The 17,100-nt window shown below is 39.3% G+C and overlaps 1 protein-coding gene across 1 annotated transcript in view; it reads right to left on the bottom strand.

The window, feature by feature from the left end:
- epha6 (eph receptor A6) overlaps positions 1 to 15,596 on the bottom strand; it is an 888,039-nt gene extending 872,443 nt beyond the window's left edge. The window contains exon 1 of the mRNA XM_068040607.1: positions 15,515 to 15,596. Coding sequence (XP_067896708.1) covers positions 15,515 to 15,596 — 82 coding nt within the window. The remainder of the gene's footprint in view (positions 1 to 15,514) is intronic.
- Positions 15,597 to 17,100: the final 1,504 nt, after the last annotated feature.

Genomic DNA, 17,100 nt, shown 5'->3' with positions numbered 1-17,100 from the left:
AAAAATGTAATTGAAAATAATTAAAAATCACAATTTGAAATGTATTGTCAGCTGCAAATCTTGCTACTGGGATAAGTACTGTACATCTTTGTTAGTTAAACAAAAAGGTAAGCAGAATGATTAGATTTTGCTGTGAATGTACATACTAACCTGAGCAAAAGATCAGACAATGTTACCATGTTTATATAAAAAAAGACAGCATTTATGTGGGGTGGGTGGGAAGGCGGACAAGATTTTTTTTTGTACATTTCACTTTTTTAAACCATATATAAACAGTATTTTGCATAGGAAAGTTGCAATTATTTAGTGCGACTGACTTCGATCTTCACTTTAATATGTATTTAACTGCACATGTTGTAGTTGAACTCATAATTTCATGGTATCCATCCAGAGTTAGAGCTCCAGGCTTCCAATGTTCTACTGTAGCTTAATATTGCCATTGAAGAGCAAAGTTAAAGACTTAGATATCTAAAATTTTGGATTAATATGATTGATTTAATAAAGTTTTGAGAGTTGAAACATTGGAGTTACTTTGTAGTTTTATAGGGTATTTACTAACATTGAACATGCTTAGTAAGAAATTGACAAGATTGTTATTTATTTGCTGGAGATACTTCCATTTTGTTGTGACCAAAACAACTTCGAAAAAGTAAAGCCAATCAACATACTTTGCTTCAACAGAAGGCATGGTTAATTGATTTTCAGTGGCCTTTGATTCCTTTTAAATGATTCTAATATCTGAAACCATTCCAGAGATTACTAAATGCTATGTCTGACTGTCAAACATCAAGTTGCCTATTTCTTTCAGAAAGTGATATGATTCAAAGTGGAAGAGGTGCTAGAAATACTTGAGTTTTCTTGTGACTTCCATTTATTCACTCTATCATTATCAATTTTATAAAAATGTGACATGTCTCCTCCTTTTAGTTATTTTGTTCAGGGCTCAAAGCTGTGGGGGTGTTCCCAAGCTTTTGCTTGTGTCACTGTTCTTGGAGGAGTGGTCCTTAAAGAATATTAACTTAATAGTATTATAATACAGCACAGAAAGAGGCTATTCAGCCCATCATACCTGTATTGGCTCTTTGAAAGAGCTATCCAATTAGTCACACTTCTCTGCTGTTTCTCCATAGCCCTGCATTTTTTCCTTTCGGTGCTACTTTGAGAAGCAGACAAGAGCAGGGGGAGACTTGGGTGCATATTCACAAATCTTGGGTGGCAGGGCAAGCTGATAAGGCAATTACGTTTATGCAGTACAAGCACTGTCCCCCTCTCCTTCAAAAAAACCAAACCTTGACCCTCTTCATCCTTGCCAAATACCATCCCATCTCCAACATTCCTTCCTTTTTCAAAAGTTCTTGAATATGTTGTTGCCTCCCAACTTCATACCCATCTTTCTCAGAACTCCATGTTTGAATCCCTCCAATCATGTTTCCACTACAGCCACAGTAACAAAATGGTTCCTATCAAAGTCACAATTAACATTCTATGGGACAGTGACAAAAGTAAACTTTTCCTCCTCGTCCTTCTCAATCTGTATGCAGCCTTTGACATGGTTGATAGCCCCATCCTCCTCCAATGCCTCTCCACTGTTGTCCAGTTGGGTGGAACTGTTTTCATCTGATTCCACGCTTATCTGATAGTAGTCAAATAATAACTTATGATGCCTTCTTTTCCTGCTCCCCACCATTACCGCTGGTGTCCCCCAAGGATCTGTCCTTGGTCTCCTCCTATTTCTCATCTGCATGCTGCCCCTCAGCGACATCATTCAAAAACACATCAGTTTCCAAATGTATGCCAATGACACCCAGCTCTACCTTACCACCTTTCTTGACCCCTCTATTGTCTCTCAATTGTTAGACTGCTTGTCTGACATCCAGTACTGGATGACCAGAAATTTCCTCCAACTAAATATTGGGAAGACTGATGCAATTGTTATTGGACCCTGCCACAAACTGTTCCCTAGCCATCGACTCCATCCTTCTCTCTGCAACTGCCAGAGACTGAACCAGACTGTTCGTGACCAAAGAATCCTGGGAAATCCCCACATGAGTTTTCTTGCTAATTAATGAAAACTAGCTTAAATACTATGACTGGCTGTACATTTTTTTTAAAAATGTCTTTGTTACACTTAATCGTATACTGAATTGTTTCATTCCTGCTTGTGATGCATCCTGGGTAAAAGCTGCAGAGGGGTGACCAAATGGGGACTTGTGCTTTGGGCCTTCATTGACCAAGTGTTTTTGAGCCCAGAGGTTTGGAAAAGTACCAAATCGTAAAAAGGTAAACTTCAGCAGAAATCTAGCAGAGTGCGCAAAAAGGCAGCCTGCAAGAGAACTAAAAGATAAACACTAAAATAAAAGCAAAATACTGCGGATGCTGCAAATTTGAAATAAAAATAGAAAGTCCCAGAAACACGCAACTGGTCTGGCAGCATCTGTGGAGAGAGAAACAGAGTTAAAGTTTCAGGTCTGTGACCTTTCATCAGAACTGGCAAAAGTTAGAACTGTAATAGGCTTTGAGCAAGTGAAAAGGGGGTTGGGTGGGAGAACAAAAAGGGAAGGCGTATGATAGGGCAGACAGCAGGTGAGATTAAATGACAGAGATGTCACGGAATTAAAGGTAAAGGGAGTGCTAATGGCAGAAGTAAAAGACAAAGCACCATCCCAGAGACAGTGTTAATGGCAGAATAATGAACAGCTCTGTCCAAAAGCAAAAACCTGAGAAACAAGTTTAAAACCGGCACATGGTTAAAACAAATTAAAACTATAAATAAATGGCAGAAATGGTGGTGGATGATCCTTTGGATGTGGAGCTGGTGGGTGGAAAGTGAGGACAAAGGCAACCCTGTCGTGGTTCTGGGAGGGAGGGGAAGGGTTGACTACAGAAGTGCAGGAAGTGGGTTGGACACAGTTGAGGGCCCTGTCAACCACAGTAAGGGGGACTCCTCGGGTGGAAAAAGGAAGACACATCAGAAGCGCTGTTGTGGAAGGTTGCAACATTAGAACAGATGTGTTGGAGAGAGAGAAAATTAGAGAATGAAATGGATTTCTTATGGGGGCAGGGTGTGAGGAAGTGTAGTCGAGGTAGCTGAGAGAGTCAGTGGGCTTATAACGAATACCAGTGGACAGCCTACCCCCAGAGATGGACACAGAGAAGTCAAGGAAGGGAAGTGTTGGAGAACGTGAGAGAAGAGTGGAAATTGGAAGCAAAGTTGATGAAGTTTTCCAGTTCGGGGTGAGAGCAAGAAATGGCACCGATACAGTCATCAATGTACTAGAAAAAGAGTTGGGGAGGGGGCCGGAGTAGAACTGGAGATAAGATAAACACCTTAGCAGGATTCCAGAGACCCAGATAGAGGGCAGAGAAAACAATAGTGCCTTGAATCCTAGACAAGACACCTGGTTGCCAAGACCACCATGTTTTCCTTGCTTTAGCCAGGCACCGGCATTGAAATGTTTAAGAGCTGATAGGAATCTGAGCGTGGGAAGCCAGAGATCTTGAGGGTTTGACTTAGCTTGGTCAGGCAGATAGATAACTGGTATATTTTGTAATTGGGCCAAATAATAGCGAGGTAATGATTGGATTAAAAATTGGTCTCCATTGGCTTTTCTGAGTAAAGAATGTATAAGGAGGGATTCCCCACGTAAGGAGATTGTAGAGGTATAACATGTCATATGGACTGATGCAACAGTACTGGGGCATAACAAGGGAATAGTTACATGGAGATTGTGTTTCTATTCAGTATGTAATGGCAATGCTGTTGCGCTGATACTACAGCACAGACATTGGCATTTGTCATGTCTTACTTATACTGAATAAAATATAATCAGTCACCAATAAGGGTTATCATTTTGAATCATTTAGGAACTTGAGAATAAGGGATTAAAGGGTTAACTGACTGATTACCCCAAATTCCTACACCTTGGTACATTCAACCCCGAGATGAGCTTCTGACCACATATTTGCACTATTAAGACCACCTATTTCCACCTCCGTAACGTAGCCTGATTCTACCCCTGCCTCAGTTCATCGGTTAATGAAACCCTCATTCATGCCTTTGTTACCTCTAGACATGACTCTTCCAATTCACTTCAGGCCAGCATCCCACATTGTCCCCTCCAAAAACTTGAGGTCATCCAAAAATCTGCTGCCTGTTTCAGAATTCACACATCATCCCTATACTCGATAACTTACTTTGGCTCCCAGTTAAGCAATGCCTTAATTTTAAAATTCTCATCCTTATTTTAAAAATCCCTTAATGGCCTCACCCCTCTCGATCTCTAATCTCCTCCAGCCCTACAACCTTCGATCCTCTAATCCTGGCTTCTTGAACATCCCTGATTTTAAATTGCTCCACCATTGGTGGCCACACCTTCAGCTGCCTGAGCCGTAAGCTAGAGAATTTCCTTCCTAAACCTCTCCACCTTTTATCTCATTTTCCTCCTTTAATATGTTCCTTAAAACCTACCTCTGATCAAGTTGTCTGCCAAATATCTCATGTGGCTCAGTGCCATATTTTGTTTTACAATGCTCTTGTGAAGTGCCTTAGGATGTTCGATTATGTTAAAGGTGCTATATAAATACAAGCTGTTGTTTGCAAACAGGGCATTCAATGCAAAAATAAAGGAAGTCATGCTAAACCTTTACACATCACTGGTTAGACCTCAGCTGGAGTACTGTGTACAATTGTGCACCATACTTTAGGAAGGATGATGTGGCCTTGGATGAGCGTACAGAGGTTTACCAGGATGATACATGGGATGAGAAAGTTCAGTTATATAGAGAGAAAGTGGAGAAGCTGGGATTATTCTAAGAGCAGAAATGGTTAAGCAGAGACCTGTTACAGGTATTTAAAAACAGAGTGAAAATCGGGAGATTTCCTCTGACAAATGAGTCAGTAACCAGAGGTCATAGTTTTAAAATAATTGGCAAAAGATCTAGAGGAGAAATGAGGAGAAATTATTTCACAAGTGAGTGCACTATCTGAAAGGGTGATGGTATCATATTCCACAGAAACTTTCAAAAAAGAGGATTGGATGTCTATTTGAAGAGAACCAATTTATAGGGTTATATGGAAAAAAGGTTGAGGGTGGAGGGGGGGGGGGGACTAAATTGGACAGCACTTCCAAAGAGCTGGCACTGCCTCTTTGCTTTAAGATTCCATTCTAACTATATATCAAATTTTGTTTTGAAGGTTCCTGCTGAATCTACTTCCACACCTTTCCAGGTCATCACAACTCACTGTCTAAAACAATTTCTCATCTCTTCTCTAGTTCTTTTACCAGTACCTAAAATCTGTGTCCTTTGCTTACTGGCCCCCTTGCCAGTAGAATCTGCTCCTCCTTATTTACCATCAAAACCCCTCAACATTGCACAGAAGCTTGTTCCCCTTCCTGTTCCAAACTAACCTTCTGCAGGAAAATGCATGACATATTGTCTGTTGAATATACACCTACAAGGTGGTGGAAGCAGAGTCAATGAATGATTTCAAATGTAAATTGGATGGACTCGAGGGAAATAAACCTGCAGGGCTCTGAAGGTAGAATGGGGAAAAGGGACTGATTGGATTTCTGTACAGAGAACTGGCATAGACTAGATGGGACAAATGGCCTTCCTCCGTGCCATGGTGACTCTAAATCAGGAATGAATTATGTGATGAACTAAGATGTCTAACCACATACTACAACTTCATGATACAACGTTTTAGTGTAATAAGATATTCAGAACAGTTATACTGCAGTTCACTAGACTAATACCTAGAGTGGGCAGGTAGTCTTATGAGGAAAAGTTGGACAGGCTAGACTTGTATCCACTGAAGCTTGAGAGAGGAAGAAGTGACCTGTTTGAAACACAAGATCCTGAGGGGGCTTGGCAAGGCAGATATGGAAAGGATGTTTCCTCTTGTGGGAGAATCTAGAACTAGGGGTCACTGTTAAAAATAAGGCTTGCCCATTTAAGACACAGATGACATGATTTTTTTTCTCTGAGGGTCATGAGTCTTTGGAACACTTCCTCAAATGGTGGTGGAAGCAGAGACTTTGAATATTTTTAAGACAGAGGTAGATAGATTCTTGATAAGCAAGGGGTGAAAGGTTAGCAGGGGTTAGCATAAATGTGGAGCTGAGATTACAATCAGATGGCAGAGCAGGCTCAATTGGCCTACTCCGGCTCCTAATTGATACGTAGGCTTTTTTTTTTTTATAAATGAGCTTAATGTGACATCTACTCTATTAGTTGAACAGAATCAGTGTGATACTACCTCAAAAGGATAGCCTCAAGCAACGTTGGCATCATACCAGCAATAATATGATTTATTTAACTCCCAATCAACTTTTTAAGATGTTATCAAAGAGTCCCAATTTCCATTGTTATGCCTCCACCTTTGGGGGAGGGAGAACTTTTATTACAGGTTGTCATGCCCAGTAAAGGCATATCATATTCCTACTTTTAAGATACAAACTTTATTCAAAGTTGACTCTTTAAATTGACTTTACCTTTAAAAAAAAATAATGTTGCACAGGATGGCTGCTGGAGGTCAGACAACCTGGTTCGTGTATTCGAACATTGCTTCACTGTCTGTTAAGGAAAAAAAGGATACATTCTTGGCTAAGAGGTGTCAATTACACCCATCCTCAAACCATCAAGAGATATTTCTGAATTGAATGGGTTCCTCTGAAACAAAGAAGGTGTGAAGTAGCCACATCATAACTGCATTATACTCATCCAAACATCGAACGATGGCCATGGTTATCTTGGTCCATTGTGTGGTCACAACAGAGGAGAGGGCCATGCATCGCCTAACAGAAGCTAACGAGAGAGATTTTTACCTTAAAAAGTAGCTCTCTGAAGAGAGTGAAGGAGAGATCATAACATCACAGAAGGCAGTCGAGCCAAGGGCTTTGGAAAGAAGCCCAGCCAGGTAATGAAGGAGTCTGGCTACTAATTCTACACTTCAACTTGGTGCAGCAGAGAACTGAAAGTGACCCACCTCCAGTTTGAAATCTTAAACACCTCAATAAGTCAAGACTACAAATACCCCAGGCCTGCATCTTTAAAAAAGAGACTGTTCTACTTAGAAGATTCAACAGGTTTACCATAAACTATTAACACCTACCACATCCTGAACCCTTTTCCTTCTATATATCTTCTCTTGCGAGCGCTTGTGAGAGTGAATATGTGCGTGAGTGGTGTTACATTTCAGGGAATGGATTTTTTCAATAAATAGTTAATCTTATGTTTTACACCTACAAGAAAACCTGTCACACTCTGTTTATTTAGCAAATAAAACACTGAGGATATCATTTCTAACAAAAAAACACAATTGCTGTCAGTTGGGAAGTGAACAGTAGGAACCACCCTCACCACCTGACCATAACAAGGTAGATGCGATTTAAATCAAACATTGACAGTCTTACTAAGATAAATACCTTTCCACTGTTCTAAAAAATTATTTTATAAAAAAAAAGTTTTATAGCACAGAAGGCGGCCATTTGGCCCATCATATATGTACCGGTACTCTCTCTCAAAGAGAGATTTATTTAATTTATTCTCCTCACATTTTGTAAATTGTTCTTTTCAACTGGCTATTTTGAATTAAATTTTGATATTGTGGTCATTGTACCCCAATCTAGAACTGAAGATAGAAAAACCCAATATGAAGTAATACCATTTAAGATCCAATCTAAAATACATTTATTAACCACTAACTCTGTCTTTCACCCAACTTTCTATCCATGCTCTGATGAAGGGTCATTGACCTAAAACATTAACTCTGCTTCTCTCTCCACAGATGTTGCCAGACCTGAGTATTTCCAGCATTTCTTGTTTGTGCTCCTACCCATGCTGCTACATTTCCTTTAAAACCATGTTCATTCCAAAAGTCTTCTATGCTCTACTTCATCAAACATCTAAAAATCCACCTACTGAACACTCACTAAATTTCCTTCAACAATACACCTTAAACTTATCAGACATGACTTGTCTCTTAGCAATCTACATTAGATGCCCTTAATTAATTCAGAAACTTCTGATGGACTATTAATTTCAGCCTGGATATGCCTCCAGAAGTTTACCCACAATAGATGCTCATTATGGATTTTTCAGTTAAAATATGCAGTCTTTATTTCCTTCAACAGGTAACCATGCACCAGTGTCATAGCATAGAGTCAATATGGAATACATTGCTAAACGCCCAACTTCAATTATTTAAGTACATTAGTTTAAAAACTTAAAATGTAATTAAAGATTTGTTTTTATTAAAGCAGCAAACATCCCTCAGGTGAAGAATGAATTGAATAATACGTGAAAATTGAAAAAAAGACAGAAGACTTTTTGTTACATTACACTGTTTTGTCCCAGAATCTATATTAGCGTGTATTATATGTAGGGGTTCCCAAAGATTAGGACCACTGTTATTCTTAATCTATATTAATGGGAATTGGGGGAAAACTCTTCACTGGTTGGAGTCATACCAAGCACAAAAGATGATGGTCGGAGGTCAATCATCTGAGCTCCAGGACATCACTGCAGGAGTTCCTCAGGGTAGTGTCCTAAGCCCAACCATCTTCAGCTGCTTCATCAATGACCTTCCTTCAATCATAAGGTCAGAAGTGGGGAGGTTCACTGATGATTGTACAATATTCAGCACCATTCTTGACTCCTCAGATTCTGAAGCAGTCCGTGTAGAAATGCAGCAAGACCTGAACAATATCTAGGCTTGGGCTGATAAGTGGCAAGTAACATTCCCGCCACACAAGTGCCGGGCAATGACCATCTCCAACAAGAGAGAATCTAACCATCTCCCCTGACATTCAATGGCATTACAATCGCTGAATCCCCCACTAACATCATCCTAGGGGCTACCATTGACCAGAAACTGAACTGGAGTAGCCATATAAATACCGTGGCCACAAGAGAAGGTCAGAGGCTAGGAGTCTTGCGGCACATAACACCTCCTGACTCCCCAAAGCCTGTCCACCATCTACAAGGCACAAGTCAGGAGTGTGATGAAATACTCTCCACTTGCCTGGATGGGTGCAGCTCCAACAACACTCAAGAAGCTCGACCCCACCCAGGACAAAGCAGCCCGCTTGATTGGCACACCATCCATAAATATTCACTCCCTCCACCACCAACGCACAGTGGCAGCAGTGTGTACCATCTGCAAGATATACTGCAGCAATGCACCAAAGCTCCTTAGACAGCACCTTCCAAACCCACGACCTCTACCAACTAGAAGGACAAGGGCAGCAATTGCATGGGAACACCACCACCTGCAAGTTCACCAAGTCACACACCATCCTGACTTGGAACTATATCCTTCACTGTCGCTGGGTCAAATTCCTGGAATTCCCTTCCTAACCACACTCTGGGTGTACCTACCTCACATGGACTGCAGTGGTTCAAGAAGGCAGCTCACCACCACTTTCTCAAGCGCAGTTAGGGATGGGCAATAAATGCTGGCCTAGCCAGCGACGCCCGCATCCCATGAATGAATAAAAAATGTGTAGTGATAATGAAAGAAGCTTTCCAATCGGTGTGGCACAGTACTATCAGTACTTAGTCCTGAAATGCAGTATTGTAATGTTAATACAAACTCTTTCACGAATATCAGGGTGTATTTAGGCTTAAACAGAAGTTAAGATGGACAGTACTAACCTTGCGCTTCTATCTAGACTGCTTGCTTCATCATTTTATTTAAATAAAAACATTTCGCAACTATCTTGTGAAAGGAATTTATACAATTCAGGAAGCATTTGGCAACATTAAATTAGGTAATTAACACACAAAAGCCATATCAACTATCACAATAGAAAAGTGCTGCAGAGAATGTTTTTTTGAAGAAAGAAAAATGCTAGAGAGAATTTGTCTTGTGAAAGGAATTTATACAATTCAGGAAGCATTTGGTAACATTAAATTAGGTAATTAACACACAAAAGCCATATCAACTATCACAATAGAAAAGTGCTGCAGAGAATGTTTTTTTGAAGAAAGAAAAATGCTAGAGAGAATTTGTCATATAACACTATTGTAGATGGCCAAGGATTTTATTTAAAGTTATTTCAAAATAGTGCAGTTGCTGACAAAAATGCAAACTTTACATAAAATCCTTGGCCATCTACAATAGTGTTATATGACAAATTCTCTCTAGCATTTTTCTTTCTTCAAAAAAACATTCTCTGCAGCACTTTTCTATTGTGATAGTTGATATGGCTTTTGTGTGTTAATTACCTAATTTAATGTTACCAAATGCTTCCTGAATTGTATAAATTCCTTTCACAAGATAGGTGTGGGGATGTGGTAGGAATATGGGATTAGTGTAGGATTAGTATAAATGGGTGGTTGATGGTCGGCACAGACTCGGTGGGCCGAAGGGCCTGTTTCAGTGCTGTATCTCTAAATAAATTAAATAAATAAATAAACTGAGGGGAAAAAATGAATTTCACAGTGCAGGTGCTTTATACATCTGGCTGTGCTTTACATCCAAGGCTAACAAATGCACTCATCTGTTGACCCTTGCTGCTTTGGGCTATTTTTCATACATAAATAATTGACTTGAGTCACATCGATGATATGACAAAGTCAATCTTTACTTTTTACTGCTCTGCAAAAAAAAAAAAAGTCCCCGGAACTAACCTTCAGCCAATTAGTTGCAATTGTTTTAAATGGGTTTTTACCACCTTCAAAAACGTATCTCAAGAGCAGAGGAATTCAGGCATGTCAAGTGTTTTCATCTTTTTTTTTTAATGGAAATTAGAAAACAAGAATTAGGCTATGGATAGCAAGGGGCACCAAGAATTTTGTACTAAACTCCATCACAGAGCAGGGATAGAAACACATCCTTTCTGCTCAACAGGGAGATGCACTAGTTAGTGTTGCATAGCAAAGGATGAAATAATCATTGGAGAGAATCATACCTGGCTTCCCTTGCTGACAGCTATAAGAGCATTGTGATAGCTTCCCAATTGCAGGAACAAAACAGAAAATAGATGAAAATATTTTGCAGAGAAAATTAAAACTCTGTACATAGTTTCTGAAATTCAATAAGCACAGAATGTTTCACATGCACACTTCGCAACAAAATAAAACCAATTATTTGTCAACAATATCCTTGACTCTTCCACTTCAACCAGAATTTAATTCTATCCAGATATGAGTCATTGATCACAACTAACAGATGAAAGGATAAACAGCTTTCTGTAGCATTTGCAACCAAACCATGTCAGTAAAACTACACATATTTGCATATTAAATTGGACGAAAACATTTTTGAATACAATGATATAAGCTGCCTCATGTTTAGAGGTTGCATACAGTCTAAATGCTAAACTTTAAAACTACAACAGGTCACTGTCAATTAGATGCCAAAAATCTGTGCAATAGAAATATTTTAAAAGAAAATTCCCCACAACTCCATTTAGTTTTTTTATTGCAATGAACCTGAAGCTCTTATGGATAGCATGCCCATCTAATTTACATACAGATTTCCACTGGCGTTCTGCATTTACAGTGCACCCATACACCTCACTATCCATCGTGATTATATAGCTTATAAAAATATGAAAAAAGTTAAACATTGCCACTTACAATCATGTGACAATTACCAGGCTATTTTCTCCCTACCCAATATCTTGATGTAAATAGAAAAGTCTCTATATGCACTCTTACGGAGAAAAATAAATATTTGTTTAAGTATCACATTTCCCCTTATGACAGCCATGACAAAAATTAAAATGGCAAGGGTGGGATGAATTTTCCTCCAGATGCCATGTGTGGGAATATTAGATGTAATGTTTCAGTGACCAGTTCTAATCTTTAATTTCTAAGTTGGATTGTAGAAACTTGAATGCTAATTTTTGGAGGCAATGCGATATTTTACCAACTGTGAGGTGACTGACCCTGTGCCATTACTTTGATAATTCAAATAACTGATTTTACGAATGTAACTTGAGAATAAACCAACTTCCAGAATACATCAATTGATAAATATATTGTACTTAAATCTTGCAATGGGATGTATTAAAATATTAGTTCAAAATTAGCAATATATTCTTCATATTCAATCTGCTTCGCCATATGAAAATGTACATGTTGCAACTGTACAGCTAAAATACACTTGTATTTCTTATGCCAACATATTGGGCCCTGTGGCAGGGCATTTCATGGCATCTGCTATTAGTTATCCTTGCCCTTGCATGTGTAGATTTTTTTTTGCATGGCAAGTTGCTGAAAGGACAAGCTGATAACGTCACGACAAGGGAAATAAGGCATCAAGCACCTGAGCGAACAGGGCAAGCACCCATGTACTTCCTTAATCAGATTGAAGGGTTGTGAAATATCAGAACAAGGACTGAATGGATGAATTTAATATCACAAGAACACAAGAAATAGGAGAAGTAGGCCATCTGGCCCTTCGAGCCTGCTCCGCCATTCAATACGATCTTGGACTTCAATTCCATGTTCCTGCCCGCTCCCCATATCCCTTGATTCCCAGAGAGACGAAAAATCTATCTATCTCAGCCTTAAATGTATTCAATGATGGAGCATCAAATCAGGTAAAGAAAGAGAAATAAAGGGAGGGAAAGAGATTTGATTGAGAAAGAAAAGACAAAAGTAAATAAAAAGTGACTTAAAATTTTACATTTTTGAAGTCTTTAATTAAAACGAGAAGAAATGAGACTCCACACATGCAATAATTAATTTCAGTGCCAGAGGGCTTGATTGGCAGTAACACTTTTGTTGTTAAGAGTATTTAGACTAAAATGAACAAGACAACTTTTTGTGACAAGTTTAGTTCATATTTGCCTTACAAATACAACAACATAAAGTTATTCAATGCATTTCATGATGAGGCAGACAGTGAGGTGCTTAGGAGCACAACTTGGACAGCAACTTTTGGATATTTAAGTTTAACTGCACATCTGTCCCTTGCCTGAAGTTGCAGTAGCATTTTCACATAAGTAATGGTGAGCATCATTATCTTCACCATTACTTTGACAGCAAATTATGGCCCATATTTTCCTATCAGCATCAGAATTGAGTAATTAATAAAGTCTGCAACATTGTCTTAATTTCCAAGATCAATTTTAGCCTACCTACATAATTTAACTATTAGATTATGCTTATTTTTAACACATTTTCTTTGCGACTTTGTTTATGTTACATCTTTCCCAAATAGATTCACCACCAACACTTGCAAGTTCCCCTCCAAGCCGCACACCATCTGACTTTGAACTATATTGCATTCCTTCACTGGGTCTCAAAATCCTGGAACTCCCTTCGTAACAGCACCATGAGTGTACCCACACCCAAAGAACTGCAGCGGTTCAAGAAGGCAGCTCACCAGCACTTTCTCAAGGGCAGTTAGGGATGGGCAATAAATGCTGGCCTCGCCAGCTATGCCCACATACCATTAACGAATAAAAAAAAGTTATTTTTTTTTAAGCATCAGAACTGTTAAGGCAATTTGTGAAGCAAAAAAGATGCCACTATTAACATGTGGTCAACTAAAGTAATATCTTACAGCCAGGATTTCTGATGTTAAGTGCTTATTTCATCCTTATCCACACTTTAATGTGTACTCTTTCAGCCTATCAAATGAGCATTAACATAATAAGATTCTTGCTTTAGATCCATGACCAATTGTAGATCTAATTTTCTTTGCGGTTTATTTTACACTAACTTATAGATGCAGAAAATTTGGGGTTAACATTCATTTTACTCTAAGGCACCAGAAACACATGACCATAAACAGTTACTGTTCTTATTAAACAATAAATTCAAAAAGTTTACAAATTGATCTTATCTGATAGTGTTGTTTGTGTATTTTATTCAGTTTTACAGGAAACAACTTTAGTTTCAAGGGTAGCTGTGATTAATACTTCTGGAATAAAATCAATGAACCAATAATTTCATTGTTACATTTTTTAAATTATAGAAAGCTCATTAATATTTAAATAGTTCCAAAAGTACTGTTAACATTTTTTTTCAGGAAATGAGATTAAAACATGAAAATTAGGCATTAAATAAAATGATTACTCAATTTTAATTTCAGCAACAATATCCACGTTGTAATTCTAATCAAATTGTGAAGTGTAAAAAGTAATCAGTATCATTGGAATGCAGAAAATATACTCTTAACATAGCTAGTATTTCATTTGCTATTTCCTTCAGCACTACTTCTGAAAGCAATTGGTACATTCTTTGATCCAATGACCGTTAAAGTATTAATAAAATATTCTGAACTCTAAAACGGCCCATGGTTGATTACACCGAGCTGATAATGTTAGACAGAAGTCACTAGCTATTTTCACAGATACCAAAAGGAATTGTTACCCTCTCTATAGATACATCTCTGCAACACGGTCCACAACTGTAATCTAAATCTTACTAATCTCAGACAGCTCTCCATCAAAAATCTACAATAAACCAAATTATTTTCTAAAAAGGGCTCCGATCACAGTGGTAACCTTGTAGTAGCCCCTTCCAAATAATGATAAACCCTAAACAGCTCAATTAAATGGTCACTATCGTTAGCATAAGCATCCAATCTATGAATACCGGGTTTAATTTGATAAAATCTTTAGTCCTACCCTCAATAAAAACTCGAATGAGGTCGATCTTGAAGTCCCTGAACATGTACACTAAACGGATTATGGTACAATCTCATAACTATATGAAGGCCAAATAATAAAGCACTTCAGTTGCGCCTTGGGAACCAGTACGGTTCAACTATAGTTTAATATACTATAACACCCATCTTCAATTTCATAACCTCTCCTTTAACTGGGTGGTAACGTAATAGTAGCGAAATGATTCTCCCATTAACTGGCACTTTAAAAAAAATTCCCGTTAAAAGGCGTCGCTTCCAAAACTGCTCTATTGTACTTTGAACGTTATTTAATAGAATCAAGGCAACCTGATAAATTAGGTCGATACAGTACACATAAAAATGTTTAATTGTTGAATGAACCTGGCATTGCAGCACAGCACTGTAACTTTGCTAAATTTTGAGGAAATATCGCAGTTAGAATCCACAAGTTAAAATTACATCACTTTAAACACCTAAAATGAGTGATCGACAGTCTACTGCTCAAGTCAAAACAGAATTACATCTCGGCATGAGTTGAAAAATAAGCACCCATTATTTTGCACAAATATCAAACGAGTTTAATTAGTTACCATCTTGGATCATTCTTTAAACTTATGGAAGGTGTTGTTAGCAGACGAATGATGGTGCAGATATACGTGCACTATCCATCTATGTCCAAGACATAGACTATATAATACAGCCCTGCAATGGATCTGCAAATTATTGAGATATTTGAGAAAAGATTGAAATACCCTTGCAATCTTTTGGAAGATTTTTTAAGCCCTCTTTGGTCACTGCCACGAGAATAAATGCACGCTGTTTCGCAAGCAGCGGTGTCCCGGGTCAACACAGACTGTTGGTAGAGCTGCGAAAGTTAAAGGTGTTGCTGAGGACCTGGCACTTTCCCCACCCGCCCTCTCTTACCTTGGTTAGAAAGGTGACTCGCGGCGCTGAGCAGCCGCTCAGAGAGAAGCAGCAAGATGCTGAATTTCACGCTCAAAATCATCCTTCAATGCAAACACCACCCCCCTTCCCTGGCTCCAAGAGAAGCTGCTCCTCTCACTCCGACTCAGACAGGGAGACACCAGGTAGGCCTGCGGGCTGTCAAAATAAAAATGAAGTGATAGAATTGTAGCCGAAAGGAGTTGGTGCGCCGCCCTCCTCCGGTCATCCGTTCACGTCCAGACTGAGGGAGCCATGGGCTGGGAACTGGAATCAGCGAGGACACGGCAGCATCCCCTCTCCTCACACAACAAATCCAAAGTGAGCCACTCACTGCTCGGGTCCCTTTCTCTTCCAAGAGGGAAGCTTCAATCGCAGGAAAAAAAATTCCGCACTCAGGAAAGACAAATACTTTTTACCCTCGCTCTGGCAGCTTTGTAGCTGCCTAACAATAAAAGTACTAACGTGAATATGAGCCACCCCCTTAATCTCTCGCTGGTCAGAAAAGTATTTTTTTTTTATTTCTTCAAGCGGATGGCTGCTGAGCGAGTCCTGGGGGTTTTAAGAGAGCGAGGGAAAGTGCCGGGCAGATTGGCGCCACCTTCAGCGCTCGGACCGCCGCCGCTCCACAAATTGACAACTTTCAGCAGCGCCTCAAATGCACATCCTCCGTGCAGGCGGTTGCTGCTGTTAACCACTGAGTGCAACTTGCTGCCTCTTCACACATGATCATAAATGAAAGCTTGGAGCTGACACTTCCGCCCCCATAGAGAATGTTTTTTTTTAAAAAAAGAAAATACAACTTGCAGAATATGTATTCTTGGTTCAGTCCGTGAATAATGAAACTGGCGCTGAGGTGCCGGCCCGAGCGAAAGCTCCAGCTGGTGCCTGCCAGACATTGGCAGGTCAAGAGAGCTGCCACTGAGCACTAGGGGGTGTCAATAACACACAGAACACTTCTTACTGCTCCTAATGCCCAGCTTTAATTAACAAAATACAAGGTACGCTGCTCTCCAAGATTGTTTTAAATATTTACATTTTTTTCCTAAAACAAGTTATTGCAATAAGGGTGTTTGGAAGGTTTCAAACCGAGTTAACAATTGTAGATGACTTTGTCCACTTAAATGCCTGCACGTACTGAGAACCCCAAGTGTAAGCAAATAAACAGAGGGCGGAGAAAGTTGTTAAATGTGTCTAAAGAAGCCACCTGAGCGGTCTCGAAAGATCAGTCTGCTGTTCTGTATAGACGAGAACCCAATCCCACGCCAAAATCATCCTTCAATGCAAGCACTCCTAAAACTGCACATCTGTTCAAATTGAAATGAATATGGGATCATTTAAATCGCAATTGTGAGAAGTGAATTAACAAAGCCGTCAATTGCTTGCCGTTATCTCAATTGCCAAATGCTTTCTTTCAACCAGTGGACACTAACCAATTAAACGGCAATGTGATTGTCAGTTGGAGTACATGGACAGCACCAGGCCATGGGAGATCTACAATCAACATTTATTTGTTCCCTGCTATGTCCCTACTTACAAAATAAAAGAAATGTGGGAGGGAATAGAAT

The sequence above is a fragment of the Heterodontus francisci genome, chromosome 10 (assembly GCF_036365525.1).
Source record: "Heterodontus francisci isolate sHetFra1 chromosome 10, sHetFra1.hap1, whole genome shotgun sequence".
In the NCBI taxonomy this organism is placed as follows: Eukaryota; Metazoa; Chordata; class Chondrichthyes; order Heterodontiformes; family Heterodontidae; genus Heterodontus; species Heterodontus francisci.
The sequence above is the reverse complement of the archived record's forward strand: the minus strand, read 5'-3'. Positions and strand labels throughout refer to the sequence as shown.